Below are 14,120 nucleotides of genomic sequence, written 5' to 3'. Positions count from 1 at the left end.
TTTGTTGTTGCTGTTGTTTTTGTAATTTTTATTATTATTTGTTTTGTATTTTATATTTTGGTTTCTTTTCACATACTGCTATGTACATATGTATGTATGTCTACATGCATGTGTGGCTTGCGTTGCATGTGCCACCACAGGTACCGTTACCGTTATAATACAGCGCAAACTTATTGTACGAGGTATGCTCAGATAAATTACACTTTTTTGCAGGGTGGAAAAGCTCCCCCCACGCTTTTGAGATATTTTTTTTATTTTTCGCACAATTTTTATTTGATTTTCTTTTTCACTGCATCTTCTTAATAATATTTCTTGCTGCAATTTATGTTGCACACAGCAGCCATACAATTATTTTGCCACATTTGTTGCAATCATTGCTTCATTGTGATTTAAACGCATACATACATACATTTTTATAAAAATATATAAGCATAATAATGTACATATGTATGTATATATGTATATATATCTATATATCTATGTATATATACATATATACGACTTTCAACTAAATTAAATCACTAACGTTCTTCACTCGCGTCTCACGTTTAATGCATATCGTGTTGCACAAGTCGTCTAATATCGGCTCGTTGTTGACTGCTTGTTTGGAAAATCATAACTAAGTTGCAAAGTGGTAAATACCTGACACGCCAGTATCGGTGGCAACATCTACTATTTATCTAACGGCTCTGCGCCGCTCGCACTCAGAATTATCTGCGTTGCGCAGTAGAACGATAAACATAAAACACCGTTAAAATAAGTTACATACTTGACATACAACACATACTAACATACATACATCCGGGGGTGGCAGTGGGTGGTTGATAACAACAACGCACGTTACTCCTCGTGGGCGACCAAATTGCGCTCACGCGCTGCTCCCTTCATTCAGCTACATAACTTCGTAATTTACAAACTTTTTTTTTTGATATTTTTTACTTCAATTGTTTGAGTTTCAGTTCTGAAAGCTGAAAGGTATGACTTTCCGTTGCACAGCGATAAGGCAGGAGATATTTTAGTCAGTAAGCACTCGAAGACAAGCATTTCTAAAGATAAAAGCAGTGAGTTTACTGCCATTGTCAATGTCATTGCTAAATTAATTAGTAAAGCGACAAATTCTTATAAGAACACACGAGCAATAAACAAAAAACAAAACTAAATAAAAACTACGATTATACGAGGGATACAGTAGCATACTATAGCTTCAAAACAAATGCTGATTCAATTAAAATATAATAAATTGAAAATAAGCATCAGGAAAGAATAGAAAATGAAAGACAGGTGAGACAATGGAATGTATTGAAATGTCCGCTAAAGGGTGCATTCTACAACGAATACTCATATCCCAATAAAAACTTTGAAATAATGAGAACAAAAAGAACAAACAAAGGAAAACGTCCGTATGGTTAAATATATATAATATATGCACATATATGTATATAATCGATACTATTACACGGTTACTTTCGGTTACGTTTTCATTTTTGAAGAAATATGGACCGATGATTCCACCAGCCCACAAACCACCCTAAACCGTTATTTCTCTTAATGAAATTATAGCTTTTGAACCTCTTCAGATTGCTCTTTGTCCCAAACCCGGAGAATTTGCTTGTTGACATACCCATTGAGCCAGAAATGGGCCTAGTCGTTGAACAAAATTTGGCTCAAAAACGTCGGATCTTCGTGGAACTTTTCAAAAGCCCGAAAGAGCGAAGCGAAGTCCTTCTATACGTCAGTCCGAGTTACTGCAAACGGCACCTACGGCCTTCGTGTACACTCTTAGCTACGGCTGCCATATTTTCTTCACTGCGTATTGGACGTGGTCTATTCGGTCGAATATTATCCAATAATGAATGCTGAGTCTCAAGATAGAAGATGGTGTTGCGAATAGTGCACTCAGTAGGCCGATTATGTTGACCATAAGTTGAGCGAAGCGCGTGAAACATTCTTTACAGAACGTGAATTTTCGTTATAAAATTGATAAAATTGATGCAATGGTGACTCATTGAGTACGTGTGGAGTGCTGCCTGACCAGTAATGCATATTTTGCTTCATCGCTGAAGATGATTTTCGGTGAAAATCCGGATCATTTTCAAGTTGTTGCTTAGCCCAATTCACGAACATACGAGGATCCTGGTGGTCAAGCGACTTTCGATGAAAATCCGGATCATTTTCAAGTTGTTGCTCAGCCCAATTCACGAACATACGAGGATCCTGGTGGTCAAGCGAATTCAGTTCTTGCAAAATCCTTTTGCAAAATTCACCACAACAACTTCACAGAGATGCCATACGCTTTAAAACGACATGTGAGAGACTGATTTGGGTCTTCCTCAATTGATGCGCTAGCGGCAGCAATACTCCCGATGTCACGGGCACTTCTTAGTCTCACTGTCACGGAAACATTTTGTACTGTGCCTGCGGATTCAAGTTTTTTCACTAAACGCCCAATTGTTGATCTGACAGGACGATTATGACGACCATTAATTAGACGTAGCGCTCTTAAAGTTCAGGCCACTGGACCACCGTTGCTATATTAACGTGGCTATTTTTGAGGTCGTGAAAATCTACTTGACGTTCCCAAACTACAGGTTTTGTCCGGAAAGTAATAGGACTGAGTCGATATAAAAAAAAATTATTGAACCAATCGTTACAATTCTTTAAAAACTTTCAAAATAAGCTCCTTCTGCGTCGAGGTAGCGCTACCAGCGCGATTTCTAAGCACTGAAGGAGCCACGGAAGGCATTCTCCGGAATAGCCTTAAGAGCCGAGGTGCATGCTGCTTGGATCCCCTCTGTCATCTCAAAATGCTTGTCTTTCATTGGCTTTTTCAGGGAAGGAAACAAAAAAAGTTCGGGGGCCACATCTGGGCTGTAGGGTCACTTGCACACATGTTCAAATTTTCTTGGCACACTTTCACTCGCCGCAATTTCTGGTCGTCAGTGAGCATCTTCGAAATGCGCATGTTCGAAATCTCAGGTCTCCGAGCACGGTTTTCATCAGCGACTTCTTCCCGCCCTTCCAAAAAGGCCTAATGCCACCGAAACACACCACTTCTTGCCAAAGCAAAATCTGGATAAGCCTGTTCGGTTATATCAAACGTCTCTGTCGCAGATTTTCCGAGTTCCACACAGAATTTAACGCGTACCTCTGCTCTAACGAACGCTGTATTTTCGCCTTGCACCACGTACAGAAACATGTCACGCGAAAATGTTTGTCCTGACTCTCCAGGTACTTGGAGACAACTGACCAGCCGCTTGTTCGTTAGCTAGGAACGCCCTCTACCGAATCCAGTCATGGCGCGCACGCTCCGAAGTACAGACGCTGCGGAAAAAAATCAGTCCTATTACTTTCCGGAGAATCCCAGTATATTATATTAACGTGGCTACCTCTAAGGTTGCGAAAATCTGCCTGCCATTACCAAACTATTGCGATTCAAACAATTTCTCTTATAACTCAAGACGATTCTACTTTCTTCAACTCATTTTGTTTCCAATCGACACGAATGAGTACAAAATGAAACGAAGTAAATCGGTTAACTTCGTGAATCTGCTTGACAATTCCGATTACCATTGTTTTCTTATAACTCAAGTAGCTCCTACTTTCTACAATTTATTACTTGTTCTTATTAAAACACGCACACCTATAAATTCCACAAATTATTTCCAGAAAATGCTCTATTTCGTTAAACAATAAATTTCGTTCAACTACGCATGTTTAACACATATTCGAACAAGGTACACACTTATGTACTTACATACAGCCATACACGTATAGTGTTGACCCGCTTGTCGTGTCGGCAATTAATTTATGAAAAGAACATAAATGCTAAATAGGCAAGAACAATAATTTAAATATGCAGGTATGAGCGTATGTATGTATGTGCATTGAGAATAATTAAATAAGATCGTACATTGTTGTTAACAATAGTAGAACAACCTACGCCGTGGTGCCTCCACCCGCCGCTGCTTTATGGGAAAACTCATTGACTACTTTTGGGCTATGTGCATGAGTAGGTATGTGCATACAAATGTATGTGCATATGTGTGTTTGTATGTATGCTTGTAGGTTAGTATTTATGTGTGTTTAAACGTTTATTTTGAAATTAAATTGTGTCTCCATAACATTTTGTGGTAACCTAATCTGTTTATCATAACCATTTTACTCTGGAATGTGACTAGCGCGACTGAAGCATACCCGAAACTCCAACTGTTGCACATGCGTGGACTATATATGTATGTACATACACATATGCATAAGAAAATACTTGTTTGTGTATGTATATGTGAAGCGCAGACGCATGCGCAGCCGAACACCGATCGTCGTCGATGCCGCCTTTGTGTCTTTTGGAGTGTCTGTGTCCCCCCAACAAAGCGATCCAAATATGTCACAGCTTCGATGGTGGTCACCTACAAAGAACATGAATATGTACGTATGTTTGTATTTAAGAATAAATATGTAAATAGTGTGGCAAGAGCCGGTGCGCGTCTCAATGCTGCAACGCGCCGAAAGCTGCGCGCTGACGAATGCATTTGCCCGGTGTTAAATATCACATAAACACTTGTGTATACACTTATTTAGTATAAAGGCATAAAACAACAATAACAATAAGAATAATAATAAAAAGTGACAACAATGTTGTGGCAACAAACACAGCGCGCCGATAAACCGATATCAGATTTTATTAAAAATCCATAAAAATCGAACAAAAGATGCATGCAACAAATGAAGATCAAATAATGCACCGCGCAATGAAAAACAAACAACAACAACAATTTGAGAAACTGTGCGAGATGCATATAAATATATATGTAATATATGGCACTGTCAGGTATGTCACCTATGCCATGTCGTGCTATGTTGTGTCATGCGTAACTCCAGCTACTACGCTTCGTCCACAGCGCCTCGCACCTTCAACGCAGTTCATCACAGGTTATGTTGTTTATGCTTGCGCGCCCCCAGTCTATTAATGTGACCATTTTACACATCAGACATAGCGATCTCTTGCCTCGAAACTGCCTCCAACTCGCCGATACACGTGCGCACGCGCAAATTACCGCGGATTCTGGCGAATGAAGCGCGCAATTTGTGAGCGCGTAGTAAATTATGAAAGGGTCGTCGGCGTCGTGTCCAACTTACCAGCGCGCGCGAACTATGCAGACATCGTCTGTCTGCTGCGCTTCACTTTGGATCTGGATTGGGTTGGGCTGGCTTGAGTTGGCGAGTATTTTGCGAGAAATTTCAATTGCTTGCGACTTTATGTGCATTTAATTGTCTTTCGCTTCGCTGTGTGCGCAGTGAATGTGCGCGAAAATATGTGAGCAATGTCGTCATGACCACACTAATTCGCCGTAAATGTCAACAGCATTCCCACTCCGTCAAACACACTTGCGAACATCGGCATGTCTGTGTGGATGGACGTGGATCCGCGCGAGCATGATCAGCCAACAACCTGCCGCGGTAGCAGCAAAAGCGGTAGCTGACATCGCCATCGCCGGCACCATCACGACAGCCACTCCCGCTCAATGCTATTAAAATGTGTTGCTTCTTTGCTTGGCCAGCCGCCCAGCCGGTGCATGAACGTAAGTTACGATTCATCCGCGGATTTTTTTTTTTTTTTTGATTTCTGTCTTCGCGCAGTTCAGTGGTTTCGACGATCGGTCGGTGATTTGGCACAGCCGAGAACATGCTAATGAGTCAGCAGATGATATCTGAAAGAAAGCGTGCGAAATAATAAGTGAATTTTAATGGCTTTTGCTACCAGTGACGTTACTCTGACAAGTAAAGAACCCAAAAAGATGCGAATTCCCATTAAACGACTAAAGCATTTTAGGAAAATTATTCACCGTAGAAACAAACAGGTAACAATAACTTTAGCCAGGTCCAGAAATTGCTTAAGAAATCCCAACCAAGCTCCCAGAGCGTCTGCCGTGTAGCTATCGATAGCCATCGATAAAAGAACACAATTTTTATCCTTCCTTATTGACCAAAGCTAACCACTTCTATGTAATTACTTACTTTAGAGGGTCCGATTGTTGACAGTACAGGCCCTTATTAAGGGTTTGATCTTAGTGGAGAAACAAACATACAGCATACCCTTCCTGGACGTCAATCTCCACCGTTTGTGGCGGTTCACCAGAATTCGACCACGACCGTATTTACTTAATGTTCTCGTAAAGAACCCACTCTGCCAAATCAATGCCTTCAGAAATGGATCAAATTTGTTCCGACTCAGCACATACTTCCAGACGTAATTTCATGGTCGTAATCGACGATTTCTATTATTTTTTTGTCGATATTTTTGACATTTGGCATTCCGAAGCGTAGTGCACTGCAAAATATAGCGCATGGACCTAGTGTGTATCTTTCACGCGTGTTCAAACTATAGTGAGTCAGGCAATTACAAAACGGGCCGAAAAGCTTTTTGGTACGAAATCCTATCTTGCTAACGCCATATAGCGTAACCCGATCGCACTTCAACAACGCGAGATACAGTATACTAAACCATCTATTCGAAAGATAATGAATTTATTTTTACTATACCTAATACATTTACCCATGAGTAATGGAGAGCTGCGAGACATATGAGAAATATGTTCGAAGATTTTAGTTTTACTTTTCGAGGGACGAAGAAAATTGTGAGCAATTGGTCGAAAAATGGTCCTGAACAAAGTCTTCTAGTCTGGTAATCCATGTAGTTGAATCATATATACGAAAGTCATAATATGCCGCCGCATTAAGCCGATTCCTACGGAATGACGAACAAGAAGAACAACTTTCACACCGCTGACAAGTTCTGTTAGTTGTCCATTGTCTTTCTCTTTTTAAGCTAATCACAGAAATTGTAGTGTAAGCATATAATTTAAGCTTTATACCAATACCTGTGGTATTGCCAGTGAAATTGGTCACGTCCAACCGAACTCTTTCCATTTTTCAAATACTCGAACAATTTTATTCAATAATTTGCTATATTTTATCATTTATCTGCCGCGATAACTATATATGTACAATAATAACTTTGGTCATATAACAATGAAAATGGAATATGTATAATAGATTATGTCCTAAAGTAACTATATAAAGTCAGAAAGGACTAAGGGAGAGTGGAACTACTGTTGTATTCCACATTTATTACACGAATAATACCTGACAAGTCTTCGTCCGAGCTGATTACAAAGTTTTTTTTTTTTTAATTCCACACAACGGTTTTCAAATAATTTTAAAAATTTTCATTTTGCTGTCGATAGCAGGACCGTCGAAATACATTGAAAAGCTCCCAAACGGCCTTAGGTTACAGTTGCGTAGAGAATCACATGATCAATTTTGCTTCAGGATTAAAAAAGCATGCCTCGAGATAGATGAAGAATTATTAATGAGTAAAATTCAACCTATGACGATACGACTCAATCTGGGCAAAGATGTCAGTGCTTCCACAATTGTTACTGAGAAGTACGGCACGGTTTTAAACCAACCTTCATTCACCTTTTCTCCCCTTCCGTTTTCCAAGAATTTACCTAGTACAACCAAAAACTTTCATAAAAATTGCAGAGTATATTTCTGAGGTGAAAAATGTTCTTATACAAGTCCAACCTAAATTTGAACTTGGCGTAGGTTTTGAGAACATCTAATATACTGCTTAATATCAAGACAAATAGTATAATTAGAAGCTTATTCAAAGTCTATCAACGCCAAGTACTAACATTTAAGTTCGGCACCATTTCTCTGCCCTTAGCTGTAAGTAATCCCACAGTAGCGGCTGCTTGCCAAGAGGTGACCATATGGAAACGCAGCGATCGACGTGGCGACGATAACGTACAGACTAAAGTCCCCAGCTAGCTTGCAACGGTAACATATAAGGCGGCGGCATATAGGTAGAAAATATGTGTGTCTTCAGCTGCGACCGCATCGTAAACAACGAACAATTTGTCCATTTACTCGCTGTTGATGTTGATCACATCAGTGTTGCAGCATTTTCACTGATCAGTCGCAGCCGCCACCGTCGTCGTCGCCATCATATTGCTTCATTTGCACCAAACCAAATCGACATAGAAACAGCTAACCAACTGGGACGAGGAGGGGCAGCTTGTTTAGTCTATCGCTTACTTATTTGGGCACAGCCCTGTTTGGGGTGTTGAATGAAAGCATTGAAAGCATTGTAGAATTGCTCACTCCAATCGCCCAGCGGCAGCTGCGTCTTAGCCAAAATTGGCACGTTGGTGTTATTCTGCATTTGCCCCTAGTTGGCTTGGTTGGGTTGGGTTGAGTTGGTTTGCCTCGCTATGCGGAATTTGCAAAAAAAGCCAGTGTTTGTACCGTATCATGGCTGCCATACTCTACAACAGCGAATGGTAGTGAATTCAGTATAAGCAAATACAATTTATTGAAAAATTAAATGGTTTGAAAGTTCAATAGAAGCTTCTTTTTCTTCCTGTTACGTCTTATGGCACCCAAATACAATATTTATCGCTTTCGTGCGGCACGCGTACAGCGTTCGGATCATCTGAAGAATCTCTGTCAGAAGCATCAGAGTTAGACAAATATTGAAGAATATAAATAAACCGTTGTACTTACATCTCCTCCGAGATGTCGCTGTCGTCGCCATACTCCACCGGATTTTTGCAAATGCAGCACATTTTGTTCGACTCGTTAAAGCAGCTCTGGCAGTAGACCGCTTTACAACCGGGCGTTGAACATTCCACTTTGTCGCTACAACAAATAGAGAGTATATTTAAATTACAAAAAAAAAGTTATTGCAAACTAATAAAATTTTGTATGAAGTGTTTGGGCCTGGGGTTTTAAATGACAATTTTGAAATTAGTAGATCGGAGATCGGAGTATATGTGAACAAATACTAAAATAAATATATAAATAATACTTAAATAGGTTATAACTGAGACAAAAGGAATAAAGCCCTATTGTGGGTTTCTTATAGGTAGTGATTAACAATAGCAAGGCATTCCCGAATATTCGATCATCAGCCGAACAATTGGTTCAACAACGTCTACCTAAGATCATAGTCTAGTTATAACCAACAGCTGACCACTATTCAGGCTAACCATGTTAAGAAAATGTATGTATTTTCTGGGAGGACTGAAAAATTCGAATCGCTTACGGTCTTATATTTTTCATTATATATCATTCTGACAATATTCTGCAACTACAGGGCCTATTACCCAACGGTATTATCTGTTAGACTTTAGTAAGACTTGAAGAGGTTGTCAAGCTTAATTAAGCATCCCATTGATTCTTAGTAGAGCTGAAAATATGGCTATTGAGACCCTCCTTATTCCGTTATAAAGATAAAGGCGCTTCCATATGCTGCAAGCTTTGGAAACATTACTCCAGTCTAACTACATAATTGCTATATGTCTTAAGTGTACTACTGTGGGCGAAAAGTAGTAAGACTTTTTAATTTAAATTTAAATGAGTAAAATTATTCAACAAATAAGTTCCATTAAATTTTGTGTGCGGAATCAAATTTCTGGGGCGGAAACGTTTAGGAAGTTGGAAAAAGCCTTCGATGATAATTGTTTGTTTCGAGCAAGTGTTTTTGATTGATACAAATTATTCAAAGCGGATCGAGAACGTGTTGACAAAGAAACACGTCCAGGATGGCCATCAACATCAACTGAAGATCGACACGTCATTAAAATAAAGGATTTGGTGCTAGAGAATCGACGATTAACAGTCAGAGATCGTTAGAATATAGGAAGGATCAGTGAAAACCATTTTGAAGGATCATTTGGGTCTAAGAAAAGTGAAAGCACGATTGGTTCCGCTCTATTTTTTCGGAAAACAGCGTTGCTTAACGTCTCTAAAACAATTTTTTCCGACTAGCAGAATGTCGTAAAACGCATTATTACTGGCGATGAGTCTTGGATCAAAGCTTACAATTGCTTAAAAAGACTACCGATCGGCCGAATATCATGGCAAAAGTGAGCCAAAGCCAAAAAAACCACGTCACAGCAGTCAAAAATCAAGGCTATTTGACTGTTTTATTCGATTATCGAGGTAGGGTGCACTCCGAATTCTTTCCGACCAATCAAACTGTCAACAAGGTATACTATTTGAGTATTATGCCTCGTTTGCGCGAAGCTATTCGTAAAAAAAGGCCGTAATTATGGGCCGACAACGCTTAGTTCTTGCACCACGATAGTGACCCGTCGCATACTGCATTGATTCTTCGTGGGTTTTTCCCAACATTTTCAACCAATATCGTGCCGCAAACACCGTGACCGCCTGATTTAGCTCCGTGTGACTTCTGGCAATTCAGCAAACCGCTCCGTGGAAACCGTTTTGAGTCAATTGAAGATTTTAAATCATGAATGTGAATCACTACGAGCATTGAAGGCTATTCCGGAAATTGACTTTAACAACTATTTCGAGGATTGGAAAAGACATTGGCACAAGTGTATTGTGGTCAAGGAGGATTGCTTTGAGGGCGACGACATAGATTTTGAAGAATAAATAAAAAATTGTAAAATTATGTACAACGTCTTACTATTTTTTGCCCATAATAGCATATCTGCTAAGAACAGTGTTGCTGTTAAAGTCATAAATGTATCTTTGGATTCATTCGCTGGCCTTCGGGCATCTTCCTAATGAACGGAAAAAATGATTCGTCTATTGTAATTATGTTCTGGACGTTAGCCATTGAAATGCACTTTTTGTCCTAATGAACTCTTCGATAAGCATTGAGCTTTTTCGAGTTCAGAACTGATGACTGTTTTTTTTATTTGGAAGTTTTCGATAAAAAAAATTCTACTGCTGAGATCCAAGTGTTCCCAAATCAATTCAAGAAATACTCCCTTTCAGTGTATTCGAAAAGTATTGGAGGAATAAAAGCTCCTCAGTGTCATTGTATAACTTCGACAAATAACTCCATTGCGGAGAGTAATCAAATCTATACCTACTCTTTCAAAGGAAATCCACACAGGATGCAAGTATTGCTCTTTCGATGGCCAAATATAAGACGAAAAAGAAAGAAACTATAAAATAAAATTGTATAAATATTTTCTAATAAACTTCGCTACACAAATACAACTAAGTTACCCTGACGTCTTGGCTCTAATCCAATCTAGAAACGTGTACGGATCTGCTTGAGGCTCATTTTTGAACTTTGCGCGTGCTTTACGCCGCAGCAGCTTAAAAAAAGTCACTGCAAGAGCGCCAGAAGATTAATTATTTATCTTTTTATATCGTTATTCTAACTCACTGCGCTTCATTAGTATCTGATTGTAAAGCCAAGCAGCACGTTGACGTGCCTCAACCGGATAATATACGCGCATGACCAGATGTCGCAAGCGCAGACCATAGGGTTCGCAGAAGAGGAATATCCAAGCTAGTAAGCAAATACCACCTATATCGAAGTAGCGTCTAAAATTCGGTACACTTGGTTTGGGGAGACAAGGCGTGGTATCGACGTTGAACTTCTGGTTCACTGGTTCGAAAGCCTCGACGATGCCACGAAATATTTGAGCCGCGAAGTCTTCGCCCTTCACGTCGACCACAACATAGGGAGGAACTAGCGGGAAGATAAAAAAATTATATGCTCAAATTGAGCACAACTTTGTCAACTCACTTTCCACATTTGCCTCCATGCCGCCATAAAATCGAATCATCGCCAGTAACCAGTAGAAACAGTAATCAGCAAAACAGATGCAGAATATTTGTATGGTGGATATAAATAGGAATACCATGGAACGCAGTAGTCTAAAGATCTCACGACGCGTCAAACGACAACTCGAGATCTGAGTGATGTGACTTTTTAGAAGTTAGTGAAAAAATTACCTCAAATACTGACCCAAATGTACTTGTGTTTTTCGGTTCTCTTCAACGGCAACACACGATCCTGATCCGTCAACTTACGTTGCTCATCGATCTCTATGAAATCTTTGGTCAAATAACGGTTGTCATAGTCAGGTTGGCGTAAATATTTCATTTTGAAGTACAGTGCTCTGCAAAAGAAATAAAAAAGTTAAAGCTTTAATGACACTCTGTTGATATCTATCTTTAAGTTCGCACTTGATTATCACCATAACGAATAGGAATCCGCCAATTACATCCAGAAAGCCGAAAATGAGGAAAAAGTTAGCCATACGTAAGTGTATCTCCGCCATAATAGCTTTGCTGACATCAGTAAGATTTCTCGAGGCCACCGTTGAGAAGCTAAAGTCATGTTCGAAGGTCACAGTTACATCAAACATATTCTTTATTTCATCCGTGAACTCGCGCAACTCTAGAATCGGGTTTGAAGTTATTTTGAATACATCCAAGGCATAGATATGGGTATATATCACTTACTATCCATAATGGTACCCAACACACTATCGTCAAAGAAGACTACCATCACACAGATCACATCGACCACTTTTACGGTGTAACAAAGCATGGTGAATATATGTGTAGCATTACAAAGACCCTGGAAGAGTCCCAGTTTTTCTCTATGGAAGTGCGAGAAGAAGATTGAAAGGAGAATCATGTTAGACTTCAAAATCTAAGATCTAAATAGGAGAGAGGATAAATATTCTTCAAAAAAAGAAGTAATTTATGGATCAGGAGACTTGTATCATATGGTTTGGAACCATTTCTAAACTAGAGATCAAGTAATGTTTTCAAGATTATGCGCTCTAAACACTTAAATCGACTTAATCATTGGAAAATACCGACAATCCGCCATCGCATCATCCGCAATTTTCATGCAGCGATCAAAGGGCGTACCGAACTCCTTGTTGCAAAATTTCACAATGCTATTTAGCCACTCGTACATCAGCTTAATGCCACTTACTGCAAACAGAGGGTCTTTAGTTGGTGTCCTGTCACCACAACAGCTCCACTCATACTCACAGACAAGCAGCACCAGTTCCTTTATGCGGAACAATAATAACTGAACCTTCTTCATAACCTTCTTTACGTTGTCCATCGCTGTTTGGACCGCCTTCTTAATAGCCACCAAAGGTTGTCGCATCACCTCCAACATCTCCTCGAGCGCATGCTTGAGTTGCATTTGGCCACACGAGAGGCTGGTGGTCAGCGCGTCCACATTACGCAAGATGTTTCTCGTCGGCCCCGTTGCGACCAACACAAAGGCAAAGGCGATCAGCAGTGTACGTCCTTTCGAGCTGCACATGATCGGTATGCATAAAGTGACGGTACAACTGCGGGCAGGAAGTTGTGGAATACTGAAAGCTTCACTTTTTTCTGCTGTGAATATTGCGACTTACCGCACACTGCGACTGTAGCAGAGTAAAAGAAACACCAAAATAGCCACATTCCACTTCAGCCATCTGCCTTTCGGCGGCTGGAAGGTCCCCGTTTCGTATGTTTGCCATGCCAGCGCAATGGCTACTCCAGTGAGATATCCACAAAGGACCAGTGTCACGACGGTTTTGTTGAAAAATTTGCCATATTTGTTGTCCTCGAGCTTTGGAGTTGTCGGTGTTGTTGGCGTTGTTGGCTTTGTTGATTTCGTTGATTTTGTTGAGGGTGTTGAATGCATTGTTGTGGAATCTTCATCTCTTGTCGTAAGCGTTCCTGCGGACGTTGTTGTGGCTGGTATCGCCGAGGTTGAAGTGTCGTCAGGAGGCCTTTTAACCATTTTTAAACTTCCGTTCGGTCTATGTATAACAAATTCTGTTGAATCTCTTTAAATATTGAAAATTTCAATATTTTTTTTTTTTGACATAATGTCACTTTGCATTATTTTGTTATTTAGAATTTTCTCGAACATTTTGAGTGATTTTCAACAAAAAGTGCACTAATGGTTTTTTTCTGCTGAAAATGTTCAGAATCACGAGAAAGATTGATTTATCGATGTCCATTAAGAAAACTTGAAAATAAACTCCGATATTGTTATGACAAATAAAAGTCGAGTTACTACTTGTCACTTTGAGAGATCGCCTGAATCACACAATAATTGCTCCAACACAACGGTACTAATCAATATAAACAAAAGCTACTACATTGATTTAAATATTTCACTTTCCGCTCTTCTTTGGAGCGCCGTTCTCTAGTTTGTTAGAGACTTTTAACATCACGTTCCTTCGTCAAAAGTAATAATGTGTTCCTTAATGATTTTATGTTTGTTGAATGTAGGGTACTCAGCTACGTTGTCAAGTATCTCT

General features: G+C 39.7%; 2 protein-coding genes across 4 annotated transcripts in view; one reads left to right on the top strand and one right to left on the bottom strand.

Moving 5' to 3' along the window:
• LOC120776951 (dual specificity protein phosphatase 19) overlaps positions 1-14,120 on the top strand; it is a 181,590-nt gene that overhangs the window by 136,878 nt on the left and 30,592 nt on the right. The window lies entirely within an intron of this gene.
• Positions 8,436-13,637, bottom strand: LOC120776949 (DC-STAMP domain-containing protein 2). The gene is made up of 12 exons (XM_040108036.1): positions 13,221-13,637; positions 12,844-13,154; positions 12,663-12,783; positions 12,301-12,440; positions 12,022-12,235; positions 11,801-11,954; positions 11,579-11,747; positions 11,213-11,521; positions 11,050-11,155; positions 10,911-10,985; positions 8,569-8,703; positions 8,436-8,508 (listed from the first exon to the last, which is right to left on the bottom strand). Exons 1-12 carry the CDS (start codon positions 13,592-13,594, stop codon positions 8,436-8,438), a joined length of 2,181 nt encoding a protein of 726 aa, XP_039963970.1. The 5' UTR covers positions 13,595-13,637.

Source organism: Bactrocera tryoni, chromosome 5 (genome assembly GCF_016617805.1).
Source record: "Bactrocera tryoni isolate S06 chromosome 5, CSIRO_BtryS06_freeze2, whole genome shotgun sequence".
NCBI lineage: Eukaryota > Metazoa > Arthropoda > Insecta > Diptera > Tephritidae > Bactrocera > Bactrocera tryoni.
This window is presented reverse-complemented; position numbering and strand designations above follow the sequence as displayed.